Source organism: Lutra lutra, chromosome 11 (genome assembly GCF_902655055.1).
Source record: "Lutra lutra chromosome 11, mLutLut1.2, whole genome shotgun sequence".
In the NCBI taxonomy this organism is placed as follows: domain Eukaryota; kingdom Metazoa; phylum Chordata; class Mammalia; order Carnivora; family Mustelidae; genus Lutra; species Lutra lutra.
Genome location: NC_062288.1, coordinates 37,916,027 through 37,935,577, shown reverse-complemented (window position 1 = coordinate 37,935,577; position 19,551 = coordinate 37,916,027). Strand labels below are relative to the sequence as shown.

Here is a 19,551-nt window from a genome sequence, read left to right as displayed (position 1 = left end):
GTCTTCTGACCCCAATAAAGAACTTTCAATAAAATAAACAGCAGTGAATGTAGATGGCAAAACTCACCTGGCTTAGGAATACAAATCATTGTTTTTACCAACAAACCATAACTTTTATGGCCAGTTTATGATAGTGATAAAGGTCTCAGTGATGTGAGTGAGCACATAGCCTTTACTTTTCTAAGCTATACCATGAAATCTATTTATTGTTCAGAACAGAGATCGAGAAATTTTATGCCAATGATCAGCTGCATATATGCTTTAATGTACTAATAAATAATATTTATTCCTACCCTTGCAACCAGTTCTTAAAGCATCTTCTCTGCCCAAACTTCTGGAAATTCTAACACTCATCATCAGCTGATTGAACTAACTAGGAATGGGCAACTTACTCACTTTTTTTTATTTTATTTTATTTTTTTTTAAAGATTTTATTTATTTATTTGACAGAGAGAGATCACAAGTAGACAGAGAGGCAGGCAGAGAGAGAGAGAGAGGGAAGCAGGCTCCCTGCCGAGCAGAGAGCCCGATGCGGGACTCGATCCCAGGACCCTGAGATCATGACCTGAGCCGAAGGCAGCGGCTTAATCCACTGAGCCACTCAGGCGCCCCCAACTTACTCACTTTTGACCAATCTTTGACCAAGATTTTCTCTTCCAGGAAACTAGGATTGGGAAACTGCCGGAGACACATTATTATAGGGCTCAAGCCAAGCGGTCAGAGAGACCTAGGGCTAAAACTTTCATGGGACAGTTGTATATGTGCGTATGTTCACCTATTGTTAGTATATGCCTAGGAACAGAAGCATGTGTACATTTCAGCTTTAGTAGATATTGTAAAATCATTATCCAAGGTGGTTATACTAATTTACACATCCATCAGTAGCATTACAGAGTTCTCACTGCTTCACACCAAAATCTCTATCAACACTAGGCATTGTATGTGTATGTATATAGCCATTTTGAAGGAGGCATAGTAGTATCTCACTATGGCTTTTATTTGCATAATTCTGATACCAAATGATGTTCAGCAACATTTCAAATAGGTATTGGACATTTGGATATCCTCTTTGGTGAAGAGCTTTTCAAGTTTTTGACCATTTTTTAATTGAGTTGACTATCTTTTCCTTTTTAATTTGTAGGAATTCTTTATGTATTCCCCATATTAGTCCTTTGTCAGATACATGTTTTGCAATTATCGTATTCCATTAGTGACTTGTCTTTATGCTTTACTAATGATGTTGCTGAATTAACAGGAGTCTTTTAGTTTTAATGTAGTGTAATTATCAAATTTTCCTTTTTTGGCTGATTCTTTTTATGTCCTATTTAGGAAATCCTTTCTAACCCAAAGATGCATATATTTGTCTTAAGGTTTTATTTCACCTTTCATTTTAGGCCTCAAACTGATTTTGGGTAAGAAGGAGGTAGGGGTAGTTGTTTTTATCATATGAATATAAATGGAAAGAGTGCCATTTATTGAAAAAATAATTGAAATATTGAAAAATTCCTCCATTGTGCTATAGTGTCACCTTTGCATAAGTGAAGTGACAATATATAATGTACAAAGTTGGGTTCTGTTGATATAGAAGTACCATAAAGCAAATTAAGAAGTCTCAAATCAGTTGCAGGGAAAAAAAATTACTGAAAGCACAAATGAATTTTAAGGGAACCAACAGACTTGATCGTCCTGGAATTTGGGTGTCAAATAATGTGATTCTTGGTTCATGATTTAAATCACTTTAATGTTATGTAGGGCTCTGAAACCATTACATTCAGTCTGTAAGGATAAAAGGAACCAAATATTGAAAATATAAACATTTGACCATCTCAGCTGACCATGGGATTATGGTTAATAATAGATAAGGTGATAAACTTGTTTTTTTAGACTCTGGCTACAAAGTCCTCCTGAGTCAATAAACTAAGGCAAACTGAAATAAGACAACTTGGGTACATCTGTGACACAGTCTTGGCCCAATTTTAGAAATCAAGAGTAGTGAGCCCATTGTGTGCATTCTGTGCAGTAAAACAAAAATACTAGGTGATTGCCTCCTACATAACAACTGATAACATTTTCTACCACTGAACAATTTATTGAAAATGTTTTCTCTCACAGATATATATAACTAATCTGCACTATGGGGAAAAAACAAGTCAGCAAGCAAAGTAATTAAATATTATGTCTGTCAAAGTGTCTAACAGTGCTGCACAAATAAAACTACATTGTGTACTTCATTTTGCCTTTTGTACTTTGAATGTATCAGTATGATAATTCAATACAGTTCTTGAGGAAAAATGCTATTAAAATAAAATGTATATCAACTTGACTAAATTCGCCTTGAATATAGGCAGCACAGAGCCTTTTAAAATGTACAACACCAATATTTTCTAGGCAATGAAAATTAAACCTATCGTCTTTAATCTAAAATGATGTTTTAGAAATGTCAAAGATATCTTGAAAATTGGAATATTAAAAGGGCAGCCTATGCAAAGTGCCCATTTGGAAACTTAGCTCTACTGTAGGTTCAGATATTCAAAGAAAACAACAACAACGCAACGTTACTGATTAGCTGACATTCAGGAAGAAATCATTTCCCAGAATGAGGTCTTAATAACACAACAGAGTTGCTGGAAGAGTGAAAATCTTGGAGTGAAATGCTAGAGCCTCATCTCTGGGATCACTCCTCATCACTCAGGTTGTTGGGATTGTGCCCACCTTGAGGAATTTTTTTCTACTGCCTGTACACACCAAGTCACAAGAATTTCACTCATCTATGGCTCATTAACCACTTACTGCAGAAAGAAACCAACTTGGTGGGTGTTTGGGGAGAACTATGCAACTTACAACCTCTTCCCCTCCTTCTTCTTTCCTTTTGCTGCTGCCCCCCTTTTGCTTGGGGCATTACATAAATCCTCCATTTTCTTGCTTCTCAGTGAATTCTACTGCATAGTTATTTCACCTTGATCAATCTCTCTCTGTGGATATATATTCTGTATTTGCTCACTCTCTTTCTTTGTAAATGAAGTCTAACGGAACAATGGAGCTTGCATATGAGCAAAAGAGGTATGTGAAATACACATATTTATTGTTTCTTACCACCCCATTCATGTGTAACATTCGTCATACCTCAGGAACACAGAATTCCAGCGGACCCAAAATGCATGGGAGTTCAGAAAACTCCAGGTGAATATAAGATAAGTGTGTCAAGTCTGTGACTCAGTGAGTGTGGGTACTGACAGCCCCAAGGGGCCACAAGTTCTTCTTGAACCAGCACTTCTTCTGCAGAGAGAAAAAATATCCAAGGAGCTCTATCATATTCTTCCTTATTCATCTGAGTCCCTTATATTAGCCAGTTATATTGAAAATCATAACATGAAAGGAATGGAAAAGGTAGAGCAATCCATTCATTCCTTTTCTTTTCAGTCCCTCCTAACTCATCAGTAAGCTGAAGGTAATGTGTTGGTAGAGTATCAAGACATAGTGCATATCAAGATATAGAATAAAAACAGTTGAGTTTGGGCACCTGGGTGGCTCAGAGGGCTAAGCCTCTGCCTTTGGCTCAGGTCATGATCTTGGGGTCCTGGGATCGAGCCCCACCCCCCCACCCTTCTCGAACCCCACATCGGGCTCTCTGCTCAGTGGGGAGCCTGCTTCCCCCTATCTCTCTGCCTGCCTCTCTGCCTACTTGTGATCTCTCTCTCTCTCTGTCAAATAAGTAAATAAAAAATCTTTTAAAAAAATCAGTTGAGTTAGTTTTGTGCAGTACGTCTACAAAATAGCTATTTGTATACCAGCAGTGAAATCCAAATTGTGTGATTTTCATGATTTCACACGAGCTAAAGGTTTGAATTTAAAACTTATTATGTTTGAGTTTAAAACGCTGTCATTGCACAATGTAAAGATGAAGGATGGATTATTTTAAATTTTCTTTTTTTTTTTTTTAATAGAAGGGCATTTAACAAAGAAAAGATGATGATAAGTTGGTAAGTGGTAGACACTGGGACAAAAGAGAAAAGCTTTATTTTTTAGTACCTTTATCTGCACATTTTTCCCATTCGTTGAATGAAGGGTACAGCACTTTTGTTTGGCACTAGGCCCCCAAATCATGCAGCTGGCTCTGCTGAAGACTTTTCAGTTGCAACTGTGTGCCTTATTTTTACTAATTATGGCTGAGAGGATTACATCAGTACAAGCACCATATTCCTGAGTTATGGAAAGGGAAGATCAAGTTTGTGGCTCTTTGAAAATTCCTTAAAAATTTTCTTGGCTCTTCCAAGAAGTTTTGAGTAAAACTAATACCTTCTCAAACACAATAACCAAAATAGTTTTTTTTTTAATTCTATTTCTTCTTTAATGATATTGCCTTATTTTATCATGAGGATTACATTTTTTTCCTACTCATTTTCATGGAAAAGATCTAGTATTTCAGCTGTACTATGGGCTACATAGACTTTGGCCAACATAGGAGCCACAATAACCACATGTTTTCTAGGGCTGGGTTGTATAACTTACCATCATCTGTCTCTAGGAGAAATGTGTTTTAAGTGCCAAATAACTAACTTACAAACTTTTTTCCTATAGCCTGTTTGCAAATCAAGAGCTATCTCCTTTTGGTTTACATTTCCCTATGGTTCAAAGATGATGCTAGATAGATATACTAAATTTGCTTAAAGATAGGAAAATTTGTTAATGTTTATTTTAGAGCTTGGAGAGTTATTGTCCTTTGGATTAGCCGGTCAGGAAGAGGCAGGACATATGAACAGGAAGCAGAATACAGAGGGGGAAAAGTTTTCAAATTTTGTACCAGGATTCAGACATTTCCTACTCATTTTCTTGCTTCTGTAATGACTACTAGGGATACTTATTTTAAGTCATTTTTAATCACTCCTTTCTTTAGTCATTCAGTCATTCAAACCCTCAGAGATTAGGCGTTCTCTACGAAATTTTCCTATGAGAATAGAGAAAAATTTCAAAGTGCTATTTTTCTCCAAGAATTTTATTCATCTTCATTCAGTATGAAGAGTCAGGCATTTTAACTTGAAAAGAAAAAGAAAATAATAAAAATAAACGATAAATGATAAAATAGAAAAAATTCCCTGTAGTCTTTATGTCAGTTGTGGTCACGTTTAATAGTTATTCTTCTGTGTATTAAAATCCATCTTTTCCAATTCATCTTTTGAATGCCTAATCTTCTCAATTGTTACCATCGTAATTTGAAACTGGCAACAGTAGCCATAAACAATTGCATGTATTTGGACTTTTAGGTCATAAGCTCAATATAAACCAATTTTTCCTGTCTTGAGTTCTATTCTTGCTATATTTTATTACCCCTTCCCCCCTTGGCTATATTCTAAGATTTCCCTACCATATAGGGGAAGTAGTTTATAAAAGGACAAGTACACATGTAATTTAATTGGTCTGTTTAGGTAAACTTAACATTATGTTTTTAAAAAGTACATTTATATGAGAAAGCCTTCTTTCAGTAAGATGATTTTTCTGACATGTTTTGTTTATAGAACATGTGTACTTTTTACAAAAGAAGGGACCGTCACAGATTGTAAATAAAAAAGGGAAGTCTTGCCATCATTTCTCTTATTGAACCTCTAGTGTTTGTTTGCAAAATGTGTCCCTGATGCAGTCTTCATTTAATTTCATAGCTTTTAAAGAATGGTGGTTTATTTTATTTTTATGAAGACTGTTCTTCTCTCAAGACGTTCTTGGGTTAAGTTTATTTCCCAGGTTAATTACTTTTATTAAAAATTGTTTTTGTGGGGCGCCTGGGTGGCTCAGTGGTTAAGACTCTGCCTTCAGCTCAGGTCATGATCTCAGGGTCCTGGGATCAAGCCCCATATCAGGCTCTCTGCTCAGCGTGGAGTCTTCTCTCCCCTGTCTCTCTGTGTACTGCTCTGCCTACTTATAAACTCTCTCTCTATCAAATAAATAAATAAAATCTTTAAAATAAATTGTTTTTGTGTGCAACCTTAGACAGACTTATGTGCCAGTACTACAGTCAATGTTCATATTGGGAAACTATGAGGGACCACTGAAATTATCAGAGATTGCATTCTCAGAAGTCTCCAGTTTGGAGATTATTCCACTGTCATACAGCAGCAACAACAACCGCAAACACCCAGTGGTTTTAAAACGTCTACTGTGTATCAGATTAAAAACAACAATTGTTATTTCCTTTACACTTCAGGATAATCCTGTGAGATACAATTCTAGGCCTAACTGGTAATTCTAGTACCACCCCACCCTTGCCAAAGGGCTTTTAAACGCTTACGTTGGCACATTAACATGTGTAAATACTATTTCCATATTCTTTTTGTACATTAAAAAGTCTAAGTGGGAGAGAGTTTAGGGTTCCTTGGGTCCTCAACAGCTAATAGCCATGCCTGGTTATTTCCAGAAACGCAGCCAACCCACTAACAGGGGACTAACTAATTCTTTTAGTGCCTCTGGAAACCCTATTCATTGTATTGACCGCCGCATTCCCTACAGCAGTCTTTTTTTTTTTTTTTTTTTAAGAATTTATTTATTTGACAGAGAGAGATCACAAGTAGGCAGAGAGGCAGGCAGAGAGCGAGAGAGAGGGAAGCCGGCTCCGTGCCGAGCAGAGAGCCCGATGCGGGGCTCTATCCCAGGACCCCGAGATCATGACCTGAGTCGAAGGCAGAGGCTTAACCCACTGAGCCACCCAGGCGCCCCTCCCTGCAGCAGTCTTAAGCCACGGGACCTGGTTTCCAATACTACACCCAGCACAAATTTGTTACCCTCTTCCTTCCCTTCTGTGGGTCTCAGATTACCTATGTGTGAGATCAGAAACTTGGATAAAGTTTTCCTGGACTATCCCTGAACTGACTCTAGAGGTCAGAGGAAGTAAGAGGAGGAATCAGGAAAAATGAATCAACTATCCTCCCAAGGTCTGAGAAAGGCAGACCTACGGCGTTAAATTCGGGGGTGGGGGTGGGGGTGGGGGTGGGGGTGGGGGTGGGGGTGGGGGAGGAGCACAGGGTCGGGTAGGGAGAGGATGGGGAGGGGAAGGGGTTGGGGAGGGGGTGGAGAGGCGACAAGCTGAGAGTAAGGTACACGCCACGTAGCGGCGTCTCCTCTGACTCTCAGACCCTGAGTCAGAGACCGCACAGCCCCGGGCCGGCCCTCTCCGGAAGCCCCGCCCGCTCCGGGAGCCTAGCTCACGCCACGCCCCTGCCTCACAAATTGCGTCGACGGTGAACTACATTTCCCAGAATGCCATTCAAGCCGCCCCTCAAGGCAGCGAAGTCTGGGTGACGCCATCAGCCGGCGCGATGTTTAGACTCCAGTGATGTCGTGGCGCTTTGGGGAAAGAACTTGGTGTTTCTCTGGGCCCTGGTACTGAAGACGCCGTCCGGGGGACCCCTGGCCCCTTCCTATCCATCCCTCCATCTGCTTTTTTCTTCCCTACTCTGGCAGGATGAGGCGTGCAGGCCTGGGTAAGAAGAGGGCTGAGGTTCGAAGTTCGGGGGCTCCAGAACCGGCCGTGCTGGGCGCGGGGACGCGGAAGGAAATCAGACCAGTTCTTATGTCACTGGAACCTGGGCTTGAAAGCAGGATGTATGGAGGGGTCTTTGGAGGCGGAGCCAAGTAGACACACCATTTGTATCAGATCCTAGGGGTTTGCTTTAGTTTGGTTCAGCCCAAGTTTGAATGGCACATTTATAGAAAGATAGTAGTGGAGGATTGGGGGTGGGGTATGTACAGGTGCCAGCTGAACTACCAAAGTTTTCTTGTATTATCGACTGTCAGAGAGTGATTACGAAACCTGCTGAGTTCCTCAAGTCTGGCTTCGGTTTCTTGTACTCCACTCGTCCTGGGATGTTAGTTTTTTCAGAAGCGAAATTTGAAGAATGAATGTTGCATGCGAAGCACACTATTAACAATCATATTAATCTGGTAACAGTGAGTTACAAAGGTAAATGTACCTGTCGTTATTGTTAAAGGCCGTAGTATGTAACATCAGGGTCAAAGTCCATTAAAACCCAGAACATTTTTTTATCTGAGTCTTGTTCCAGTGTGAAAACTTAGGAAACAGTTTCACCAAGCACAAGGACTTTTAAGGGGCCATTATAACGGACAGCTAATAAAAACAGCATATTCTGGGTTTTGAAGCTCTCTATTAAGAGAGTATTTAAAAAAAAAAAACCGTTAAATCAGCGTGCAGCATACCTGAAAATATGTAGAATATTTGAAAAAAAGTAATGTTACCTTTTTCAGTGGTTGCAATAAAATGAAAAAGGAATAAAAAATTTTTTCAGAAGTGTCAGGTATTTATTTTTTTAAAAAAGATTTTATTTATTTATTTGACAGACAGAGATCACAAGTAGGCAGAGAGGCAGGCAGAGAGAGGAAGGGAAACAGGCTCCCCGCTGAGCAGAGAGCCCAATGCGGGGCTCCATCCCAAGACCCTGAGATCATGACCTGAGCTCAAGGCAGAGGCCTCAACCCACTGAGCCACCCAGGTGCCCCTGTGAGAAAGAGCTTTTGAAAAATACAGCTTTTTATGAATACTTGGATCCTAGAAAGTTGGCCAGGTAAATTGTAGAGAAAAAAAAAATAGCTAATATTGAGCAGTTTAATTTTATATGCCTAAATGTTATTTTTATCATTATTAATGATAACAAACATTTATTGTGTATTTGAGTAAGTTCTAGGTATACAGTTGATTATGGCCTTGTTTGTGCTCCCACAGCTTGAAGTCTGGTTGGTAAGTAGGAACATGTACGAAGATAAATTATAGTACAAGGTGACAATTGTACATCCAAAGAGGAGATAAGTTATAGAGCTAGTGTCTGAGGGATTCCAGAGATAGAGCACTGCTTACTTTGTAGAAACATAAGAACTTGAACTAGAGCTTGATCAATGGAGGGTGAGAGAGGCACGTTCCAGTTGGAAGCAAGACTCTCCTACCCCTCCTCGTACCCCCGAAAAATTGTAGGATAGGATTAAGCATGGTGTGTATATGGGATTATTATTAAGCCAGTGTGATTGAGATAGGAAACATGGAACCAGAACCCCACTGAGGAGATAACTTTGAGTGCCAGGCCAAGGAGTTTCGATCTCATCAATAGGTCCTTTGACTCCCTTGAATGTTTTTGTGCAGCAGTGTGCCATGATAAATTGCAGAAAAGGGACTTGAGAAGTTGTGGTTCTCAGCCCTGACTGTACATTAGAATCTCCTGGAGAGCTTTTAAGGCACTGATACCTGGACTGCAGCCCAGACTAATTATATTAGAATCTCTAGGATAGAATGTTTTCCCATCCCCCCACTCCCTGAAGCTCCCTTGTAGTTGAGTGGAAGGATGCTTACTTAAGTGTCTATTATCATTTACATAGGTATGATGTGATTCTTTTTATTCTGGATTTTTTTTTTTTTTTTTAAGTATCAGATTGAATTGACCTGGAATTTTAAACTTGGGATAAATAATGAAGCTGATAGGTATTCATGTGGCACACTTCCCATGAATCTCTAAATGATTTGGCTCAGTTAGGGTAGAAACTAAAGAAGTAGCATTTGTCTAAATAGACACAGGCTGAGGGTGATTTTTGGCATTCACTAGCTTTCCTACAACTTCTCATGCTATATTTAGAGTTTTATGGATAGTGTATCAGCAATGGAGGGAGAATTTGAGGACTGCACCTCTTTCTCCCGGAACATACTTGTTTAACATTTTGTTGTGGTTTTTGTAGTCGTGGGAATTGTGTAAGTGTCTGCTGCATTTAGTCATTAGGTACAGGGAATATAGAAGTATGAGACATTGTCTCTGCCCTCAAAGAAGTTTATGATTTCCTTCTTGGCAAAGGCAGGCGCATTCAAAGTTGACTAACAGTGAAGTCAGATTGTATTGATTCATATATGAGTGTTTTTTTAGTGTGCCTTACTGTGCATTGTGTGTGTGTGTGTGTGTGTGTGTGTGTGTGTCTGTGTGTGTATGTGAGTACACTTTGTGGGGGATATACAGCCATGAGTGAAACAGATTTAGTTTCTACCCTTACAGTATCCTCTAGAGTATGATACTAGTGTTGTGTGTAGTTAAGAGTTGTAAGAATTCAGAGGGAGTTTTGCCTTTGAAAGAAAGTGAGGTTTGTGCCATATCTTGAAAGAGCTTCCTATTTACACCCCAGCCATCCTTCAGCTACCAGCACTGTTACTTCCTGTCCTTCCATCTTTCACTGTGTCTCTGGCTTCATCTATTCTTTGAGTTTACAGAGACCTAGTCTCTCTATCACCCCTTTCCTTCATTTCTCCATTGAAACTGCTTCTATCCCTGTCCAGTGTAGTCCCCACATTCCATATATTCAGCTTCTCTTTTGGCAAGCAAGCTCAGCCTCTTGGGGCTCTTTTCTTCAGCCCTGACGCTGTAAACCTCTTGATCAAACTCTTGATCAATCCAACCATCCACATTCTCCCAGGCTAACTGGTTGATGAGCACTTCTTCAGAAAAATCACACATCCGGGAGGATTGACACCACCACAGTATGTTGCCTCAGCCAGGATCATTTCATCCCCTTAGGACTTGTGTAGTCCTAGTCATTTTCCCCCATTATTCTCCTTACTGATTTTTCCAGATGATACCCTTCCTTAAAGACAGTGTTATTTCTTCCTTTACTGAGAAAATTGACGGTATCAATTGTTCAAAAAAAAAAAAAAAAGTGGTTAAACAACACCCTGCTTTCCTGTCGCAGTCCTCTAGCACATTTGTATACAGATTCACTCTCCAAGGCTCATGCCACCTGTTTGATTGCCTGATGAATACCAAGTACTTTATTAGGCAGTCGCTGGGACTGTGTATTCTCAGTGCAATTCCCTAGAAGATAGGCTCCCAACAGTAGTACCCAGAAAGAAAAATGGATCTGATGCATAGGAGTTTTGGAAATATTTGTTGAATGTGTGTCCCTCTAAACTCTCAGCTAATGTTGTCCGTAAGTAATTCCAGCTCTCTTCTATTGAAAAGGAAGAGATGCCAGTAAAGGATTCCCCCCACCACCACCCCTGCCCCGCCCTGCCATGGGCTTCCTCCTGCTATGTTTATCCTCTTTCTCCCTTTTCCTTCATCACCAGGCTTCTTCAATGGACAGTTGATGCTACTACTTTCAGATCCTTTTTAAAATTTGTAGTTCTGTGGAGCAGGGAATGTATCCTGAATATCCTTGTATATCAGTGCCTATTAACATCTTGTGGACAATCAATAAACAATCAATAAATAAGAATAAGAATGAATTGAACATTCTTTGCTTAAAGGAGGGCATTAGAATTGTTCTGATCTCTATTTGGTTATTAATCTTAAAAATTTCTTTGAAGTGTGAATATTATAGACATACGTGGTCTGCAACGCCCTCCAGGGGTCTTTTTTGGTTCTTTCCTATCAAGGTTTCAAAAGTGGCTTGTTTTTGCTACAACTATACTGTGATTCTGATCCTTGCAGGTGAAGGAGTACCTCCTGGCAACTATGGGAACTATGGCTATGCTAACAGTGGCTATAGTGCCTGTGAAGAAGAAAACGAGAGACTCACTGAAAGTCTGAGAAGCAAAGTAACTGCTATAAAATCTGTAAGTATTTAACAGATGTTATATACTTTCAAATTTATGTATTTATGTACGTACATATTATAAACTATTATTATTGGCATCATACTAAGGAATTCAATTACCGAAGTTGTGTATTATTCAGAAAGGTCAAAATGCACTCAAAATATAAACATGATTTAAGTAGAAGATTAGAAAACGTGGCCAATCAAAACATATGGTACATTTGTTTATTTTTTTTTAAACTTCCACTTTTTTGGTGTGTGGGTACATCTACAGTACTGTATGTTGTCTGTAGTAATGTCTCAGAGCAGTCTATCTTCTGGCCCCACGCAGCTCTTTTCCTGACTTTTCTTCTTGTATTCTAAGCTACACATCTCAGTGTTTCATATTTCTACCTTTGTACCCCAGGTCAGTCAACTGAGTTTAGTACTTCTTTCTTTCTGTCTCTTCTTTTTTATTTCTGATACTATCCCCTGGTTTTCTTGGCTGAACTACTGAGAGAGCCTTTTAACCTGTTTGTTTCTCATTTATTGTACTGTCTGTTCTGAGCTATGTACTGTCGCCACAGCCACCTTATCTTCTTGGGCTGTTTTTAAAATTGTATGAATACAGTATATGTTAATTTAAAAAAAATGCATCATATGCTCCCGGAAGTCTCCAGTGTCTCCATATGTAAGAATGGAATTCACGCTCTGTAGCTTGATCAAATAGGTCCTTCAGAGATTGTCCACAGCTTTTCAGACCTTATGCCCCATACTTTTCAAATGTGTATATATTTTCTGCAAGACAGCTCGAGTACTCTTTGTGTGTGTGTGCTGGCTGTCACTTGCACTCCCATACCTTTGATCCTGCTATTCCTTTGCCTTAGCGATGTCCCATCCCTCCTTATCTTCACTAAATTTGCCCATAGTAAAGGCTCCCCTTCACTGCACTCCTTCCTTCTTGAAAGCTTTACCTGATTACCACATCAAAAGTCACTTTTTTCCCATGTGATCATAAGACCATTTGTACCATTTCTCTAACATAGGGATCTGCATTGGAATTATTGGTACGTAGAAGAAATTTACCAGAATGTAGGGTTTTTCTATTGTACTTACTTTTATCTTTTACATACCGCCTAAGCATAATTTCTTATTAGTGGTACTGAGCTTAATATGTATTAAATAAAGGAATTGCAAAAAGGTGATCTTAACAGCGTATGGGATTGATTCTGTATTACGTTAAACGTGCTCTACACTAATAGAGCATTCAGTAGAAGCTCATGTTGCCAAAACTTAATTGGTATTTCATTAGTCTTTGGAAGATAGAATTGTATTCAACCTGAAGACTATTACATCTGAAACGAGTATTGTTTTCAAAGTCGTATTAAATCAAAAGGAGTTGATCAATGAACTAAGTAATATTGTATAATGTTACAATTTAGAAAATCAATATTTAGAGGGAATTAAGAATTAAATGTTTTTTGGGTTTTTTGTTTTGTTTTGTTTTTTAAACTCCAGTTGATAATTTAGGCTCCTTGTTAGAAGAAAGCTTTTTCCCTCCTGGAAATTTCTTTCTTTGGCATGAATGACAGTTGTAGAAAGTTGTTAGGTGATTTGGGATATTTAGCTTTATAGTTGTTTTTTTACCTCTGAATTGCTAAATTTGGAAAAAAGCTCATGTTCTGATCTATAGATTCTGGTATGGTTTTGTATCAGAATCACCCCATATGCTTTCTACACAAGATAACTTGAGAATAATATTTGCAGCAGTTTGCCAAGATTTTCATTTGTTGCTTGTAATTTATCCAAATATCTTGGAAGTGAAGCCTTTGATGAATTTTCATATAAAGTATTAAATACGTTTTGGCCTGAATAGCAGCCATAACCACATAAATAGTATTTCTTTTAGGTTCAGCCTCTTTCGGCATAGCTCAGAGTGGAGGTAACAAAACTTGTCATTTTCTTTTCCAATTTATTACCATATTTTATTTTTGAAGATTTTTATTTATTTATTTGACAGAGAGAGAGCCCAAGTGCATGCACGCACAAGCAGGGGGAGTGGAACGCAGAAGGAGAGGGAGAAGCAGACTCCCCTCTGAGCAGAGAGCCTGATGTGGGGCTCAATTATAGGACCCTCAGATCATGACTTGAGCTTAACCAACTGAGCCACCCAGGCGCCCATATTATCATATTTAATTAATTAATTAATTAATTAATTTATTTATTTAAAGATTTTATTTATTTATTTGACAGAGAAAGTGAGCACAGGCAGATAGAGTGGCAGGCAGAGGCAGGGGGAGAAGCAGGCTCCCTGCTGAGCAAGGAGCCTGATGTGGGACTCGATCCCAGGAGGCTGGGATCATGACCTGAGCTGAAGGCAGCTGCTTAACCAACTGAGCCACCCAGGTGTCCCCATATTATCATATTTTAAAGAAAAATAACCTTTAGAATCTAAATAACCAGTTTAGGTATATATTCAAAGTAATGTCCCATTTCATTAAAAAAATATTAAATACTTAATGTAGATTTGAATTGGTAATATGGGTACTTGTATATATCTTTTAAAACGTAAAGAAGAAAATACACAGATAAGTGCTGTTGTTTAAATATAAAGAGAGGAAGAAAAAAGCATGCAAGGCCAAGAGAATCAGAAGTATGTATCAAAATTAAAAGATGGAATTAAGTATTAAGATGAAATCAAAATGAAAAACAGGGAGACAATAGCCATAGTTGAGAAGGAGTAGAAATTCTAAATTTCCTTTTCATGTCAGTGGAAAAAAATATCAGAAGAAAGTTTATGTATTTTATATTTTCAGAAGACAGTTTTATTTGAGAAAAAGTATGTTTAGAGTGGTATTATTTTTACTTTATAACACTCAAATACCTTTATATGAGTAATAACATATGTGCTTTTTAAAAATAGCTCTCCATTGAAATAGGCCATGAAGTTAAACATCAAAATAAATTATTAGCTGAAATGGTAAGTAGTTCTGACTTTAAATTGAAATTTGATCTAATATTCTCAATGTTAGTCTCTTAATCAGTAATAATACCATTTTAACTTTTATCCATTTTGAAATTAGAGATCATAAGTCCTGGATTCCTGCCCTTTTGTATCTCATTGCTTTGAAATAACTAATAAGTTTATTTATTTTCCCATTTTTCACCTTGCCTAACACAAATGGAAGGAGGAGGTAGAAGCCATTGTAACTTTCATCTTGTATTTAGAAACACTGTTAAAGACTCAGGACAAATGACTATTTTGAGTGTTCTTAGAAATCTCAATGAATACAGACTACCGAGTAATCAAAAAGCTCCTCATATTCAATCAGTTGAATGTCTTTGACTTAATGTGAGCACATTTCTTTTGCTTAATCTCCTCAGGATCACTCCTGAGCAAATAAGATTTGAACATAGTAACATCCCAGAGCCTTTCAGTGAGCTCAGCAACATACACCTTTTCTTGTAGCATCTCTTTCCATTCTTGAATGCTTATTTTGGATGTTACTTCTCTGGACCTTCCCTAGTCTCTCCACTTGCTTTTAAAATTGTATTATTAAAATTGTATTATTAAAAAATGAGGATGGCATTAAAAAATAAATATGGCATTGAGAGCAATGTTTGTATGGAGGTTGTACATTAGAATCACCGGGGGACCTTTCTGGAAATATTTATGCCTGGTTCCCAATTTAAATATACTGATAAGAGAATTTCAGGGGCAAGGGATTTACACATACTTATTATGAAAAAAGGGAGTGTCCCAGGTCATTGTGATACATAACCCTGGTGAAGAACTATAGATCTAAAGTGATTGAACTCCATAAAACTTGAGCTGTGCAAAGGCTATCATATACCTTTACATCTTAGGATATTGAGATTTCTATGAAAGTGGAGTATTTCTAATCCACACCTAGACCTCTCATCTTTAGGACTTAATATGATAGTTTTCCCCATTCATATTTGTACTCTTAATCACATTTTGCCACTTCTACATGATTTCTCTTAACTTTTAATAGACTCTACTGTACTTCAAGGTCAGCCATCTAAAAAAAAGATCTTAAAAATAAAGTACATTTAACTGCTAACCATATTAAATTTTGGATGAGTTATTGTACTGACTTACTGAAAGCAGCCAACCATTTGACCTTGGAGAGCAGTGCCCCAACAAAAACAGAAAACACCTGTGTGATAATAGACAAACTACATACCTTTATTGTTAATGTTTTTTTAATTCACATGATTGGGAAAAGACCTAAATAGTTTGGGATTTTGAATTACTCTGGTCCTGAAAGAAATGTTTATTGGGTAATGAAAGAGCTTTTTATTCATTGAGAGAATTACTCTGTTTTGCACAGCGTAATCAGACTTGATTACCCAAGTTACAAACAGGTTCCTGAGTTGATTAAACACTAAAAGTATCATTAAAAATGTATTCTAATAACAGTATATTCAATTATTTAAATGTGCATATGTAGAATATTAGAATCTAACTATTTCATTTTCCTTTTCTCCTCACAGGATTCACAATTTGATTCTACAACTGGATTTCTAGGTAAAACTATGGGAAAACTGAAGATTTTATCTAGAGGGAGCCAAACAAAGCTGCTGTGCTATATGATGCTATTTTCATTGTTTGTCTTTTTTGTCATTTATTGGATTATTAAACTGAGGTGATGCAAGTAAGTGTGAGTTTGGAATTTGTTCCAACTTAACGCTTCGGAGTGCCACTTCGGTAAAAAATCAGCATCAGAACATTTCTAATTTTCAAATATTACGACTTTTTCCATGGAGGATTACTGAATTTTATTTGTTTATAAATCACATTACATAAACAGTGCTCTTTGAATACTGTTGCTTAATAATTCATTTTTTGCCCCTATTTTCAGGGGTATTGATATGGCCCGAAGTCACGCTAGCCCTAACAGTTCTTTTTCCTGTTGTTCGTTGTCAGATTAAATAGCCATACGATACTGTGCTGTTAGCATAAATGTAGGTTTATGTTCCATGTGAATAAACTTAGTGGGAGAATAACAGAATTCCTGGAGAGCCTGTTGCTGAACTCTTGAGATAGTGAACTAGTTTGTGAGGGAATGGTGTATGTGTTTTCCCGAATTACCATCAACCCTGATAATGTACTGCCCTTTCTTCCTCTATTTGCTTAAAATTGTAGGCTGATTTCCTTTTACCTACAGGTTTCCTCAAAAATTTTGATGACATGACTCCTCTTTCCCCTCTGCCCAATGACCTCATCTTTTACCAAAGCTTGTTATTTTGGCACATTTCTTCTAGGGCCCAAAACAAATGTATACCAGTCTAGTTGTTGTTTTATCTTAACTTTATACATACTGTTGACTTGGCTTATAATAGTTTGGTGATTTCAGCTACTTAGGTAGGCCCTTTGGTTATCATTTGTGACACAATAATGTGAAGCTAAAGTAATTGCTAAGCTCTGAATGGAAATAAAATTAACTGCCTCTGCTTTATTATGTGTTCAAAATAGATATTGAAAGTACTTGGGCATTGAACTTGGGGTTAAGTGTTGTTGCTTTAATCCAGTATATTTGTTTATGGAAAGAAAAACAAAGATGAATAAAAAGAAATATTAAGATGTTCTTAAATGCTCTGTATTGCTACCATTTGGAATTTGCCTATTTATGGGCTCAAAAAATAAAATTTTTAATGAAATGTATTGTCTTTGTTGCCTCTTTGTTCAAGTCTCTCTTTTTTTCAAACATAGACTCTAAGAAATGGTCCTGAAGGGCACCTGGGTGGCTCAGTGGGTTGAGCCGCTGCCTTCGGCTCAGGTCATGATCTCAGGGTCCTGGGATCGAGTCCCGCATCGGGCGCTCTGCTCAGCGGGGAGCCTGCTTCCCTCTCTCTCTCTCTCTGCCTGCCTCTCTGCCTACTTGTGATCTGTCCCTGTCAAATAAATAAATCTTTAAAAAAAAAAAAAAAGAAAAAAAGAAATGGTCCTGAAAACAGGTCCCAATCAAAATCTGGGAAAGATAATATATTTGTATTATTTCAGAACTTGTTTCAAACAAATGAGATAAATAATGACTGCAGTTTCAAAAAAAATCTCTTTAATTCCCTATACTTTTAGTTGTAGTCTCTTATCTTTGATTTTGCAGAGAGTGAATGCTCTTTTGCTCATCCCTAATTACCTATCAGTTCGGGTCCTGTCTTTAGCTGTATTTGTCGTCATCACTTGGGCCTCTGTTTGACAGAAACACCAGAACTAAGAAGGGTTAAGTGACTTCACATATAAGAAACAGCCCCTCACCCCCCAAAAAACAAAAAAAAACAGGCCAAAGGTCCTGTGATACAATGTGAGAGACACTGATTTGAGTTAGATGACCTGAGTTCAAGTCTCCATTCCTTCCCTTGCTCAATGTTTTTGGGCCTGTTTCTCCATTAAATCACCTATTTCATAGGATTGTTGTCAGAGGTAGGTAATTTATTGAAAATACGTGACATGTAATCACTTAATAAATATTAGTCCTCCCTATCGTTAACATAGACATCAGAAAAGGGACTTATTTTAAGAGCAAGACAGTATGGTGGTTTCAGGCTTCGGGGTGATGCTGTGACTTCCAGGCAGAAATGCCTCTCCATTAGAGATTGGTTCAGTTTTCAAGAATTATTTAACTGTGTATGCTGTGCCAATTATGTGACGTCAGAGCTTGGGAAGACTCATTGTCAATAATAAAAATTGCAAAAGTAAGAGCAGAAAGCCAAAGAAAAAATGAGATGGAAACAGAAGAGAATCAACAATGGTTAATGAGATCAAAGCCTTGGGAAAACCAGCCATGGCAAGCGAAGGATAGATATCAAGGTCAAGTTTTGGCTGTTAGATGACAATCTGTGTAAAGTATTAAAACACTGTTTCAGTGTTGGATATTATCAAGGAGGTGAGACTTTCAGGGAAAGGGGTTTGAGGTGCTGCGAGAGTGATTCTCATCACTGCACTGTCCAGCATTTCTTATATTATGATTCTTTTTTTAGAACTAAGATCGCTAACCAGCATTTCCTATTACTCCCTCATCACTGCCTTGGCTGAGATTCCTGGCAGGCAGACTGCTCCTCTGGAAGGGCCTGTCCCTGCCCCATTAGAGAGTCTTCTGGCAGCACCTTTCCTCCTCCCGCTTGGGGGACCCCCAGTAAAAAGTGCTCCCAGAAACAAAATTTGGGGGAAATATCAAATATGGAAAAGCTCTAACCCTTTATAATCCATTACAAACCCATCGCTAATTCTGAAAAGTACCTTATTGCTATAGGTGCCTGGGAAGTTGATTATAATAGTTGAACAGGCAACATACCCACATTATAGTTTTTATTCAAACAACAAAAGACTGGCATATATTTGGGTGATGGGTGATACATTGGTGAAGAAAATTCAGGAAACAATTTATGAAACTCCCAAATGTCCAGATTTTTCTGCAAAGTATCTACTCCATTTCACCATGAGTTAGTCCTTAGAAGTGCTGACACACTTGCAAATGATAGGAAGTGCAACTTTACCTGCATCACCCCCTATGGACACAAGGTGTAGATCTCTACAATGAGCAAAGGGAGAATTATACACATTACTGTAGAATTTAAATTAGCATGGAAATTAATTCATGGATACTCCCTGATTAGAGAATAGCTATTAAACCTAAAACAAATATGCATCATCTTAAACATCAGAATTCTGGAAGAGAAAACCCCAGCACCTGCACCCATAGAGAGCTGCTGGTTCTAAAAAATAAACTAGTTGTCCTAATTTTTCAATGCTCTCAAATTTCAAATTATATGTATTGAATTTGCTTTCTTGTAGAGAGTGTGAGAAAAGTGCTCGATAATTTGGGTACATTCAGTCAGTAAATAACTTCATCAGGCTATAGTGATGAATAACCTTTGACTAAATATTTACTGGGAAGCAGAATAGCATCGTAGCTAAGACTGAAACCTAGGGGGTCACCCTGCCTGAGCATAAATCCTGGTTCCCACTCACCCTGTGAGCCT

General features: G+C 38.0%; 1 protein-coding gene across 1 annotated transcript; it reads left to right on the top strand.

Moving 5' to 3' along the window:
- The first annotated feature begins 7,287 nt into the window (after nt 1–7,287).
- BET1 (Bet1 golgi vesicular membrane trafficking protein) lies at nt 7,288–17,229 on the top strand. The gene is made up of 4 exons (XM_047695602.1): nt 7,288–7,469; nt 11,460–11,584; nt 14,468–14,524; nt 16,063–17,229. Exons 1-4 carry the CDS (start codon nt 7,451–7,453, stop codon nt 16,216–16,218), a joined length of 357 nt encoding a protein of 118 aa, XP_047551558.1. The 5' UTR covers nt 7,288–7,450; the 3' UTR covers nt 16,219–17,229.
- Nucleotides 17,230–19,551: the final 2,322 nt, after the last annotated feature.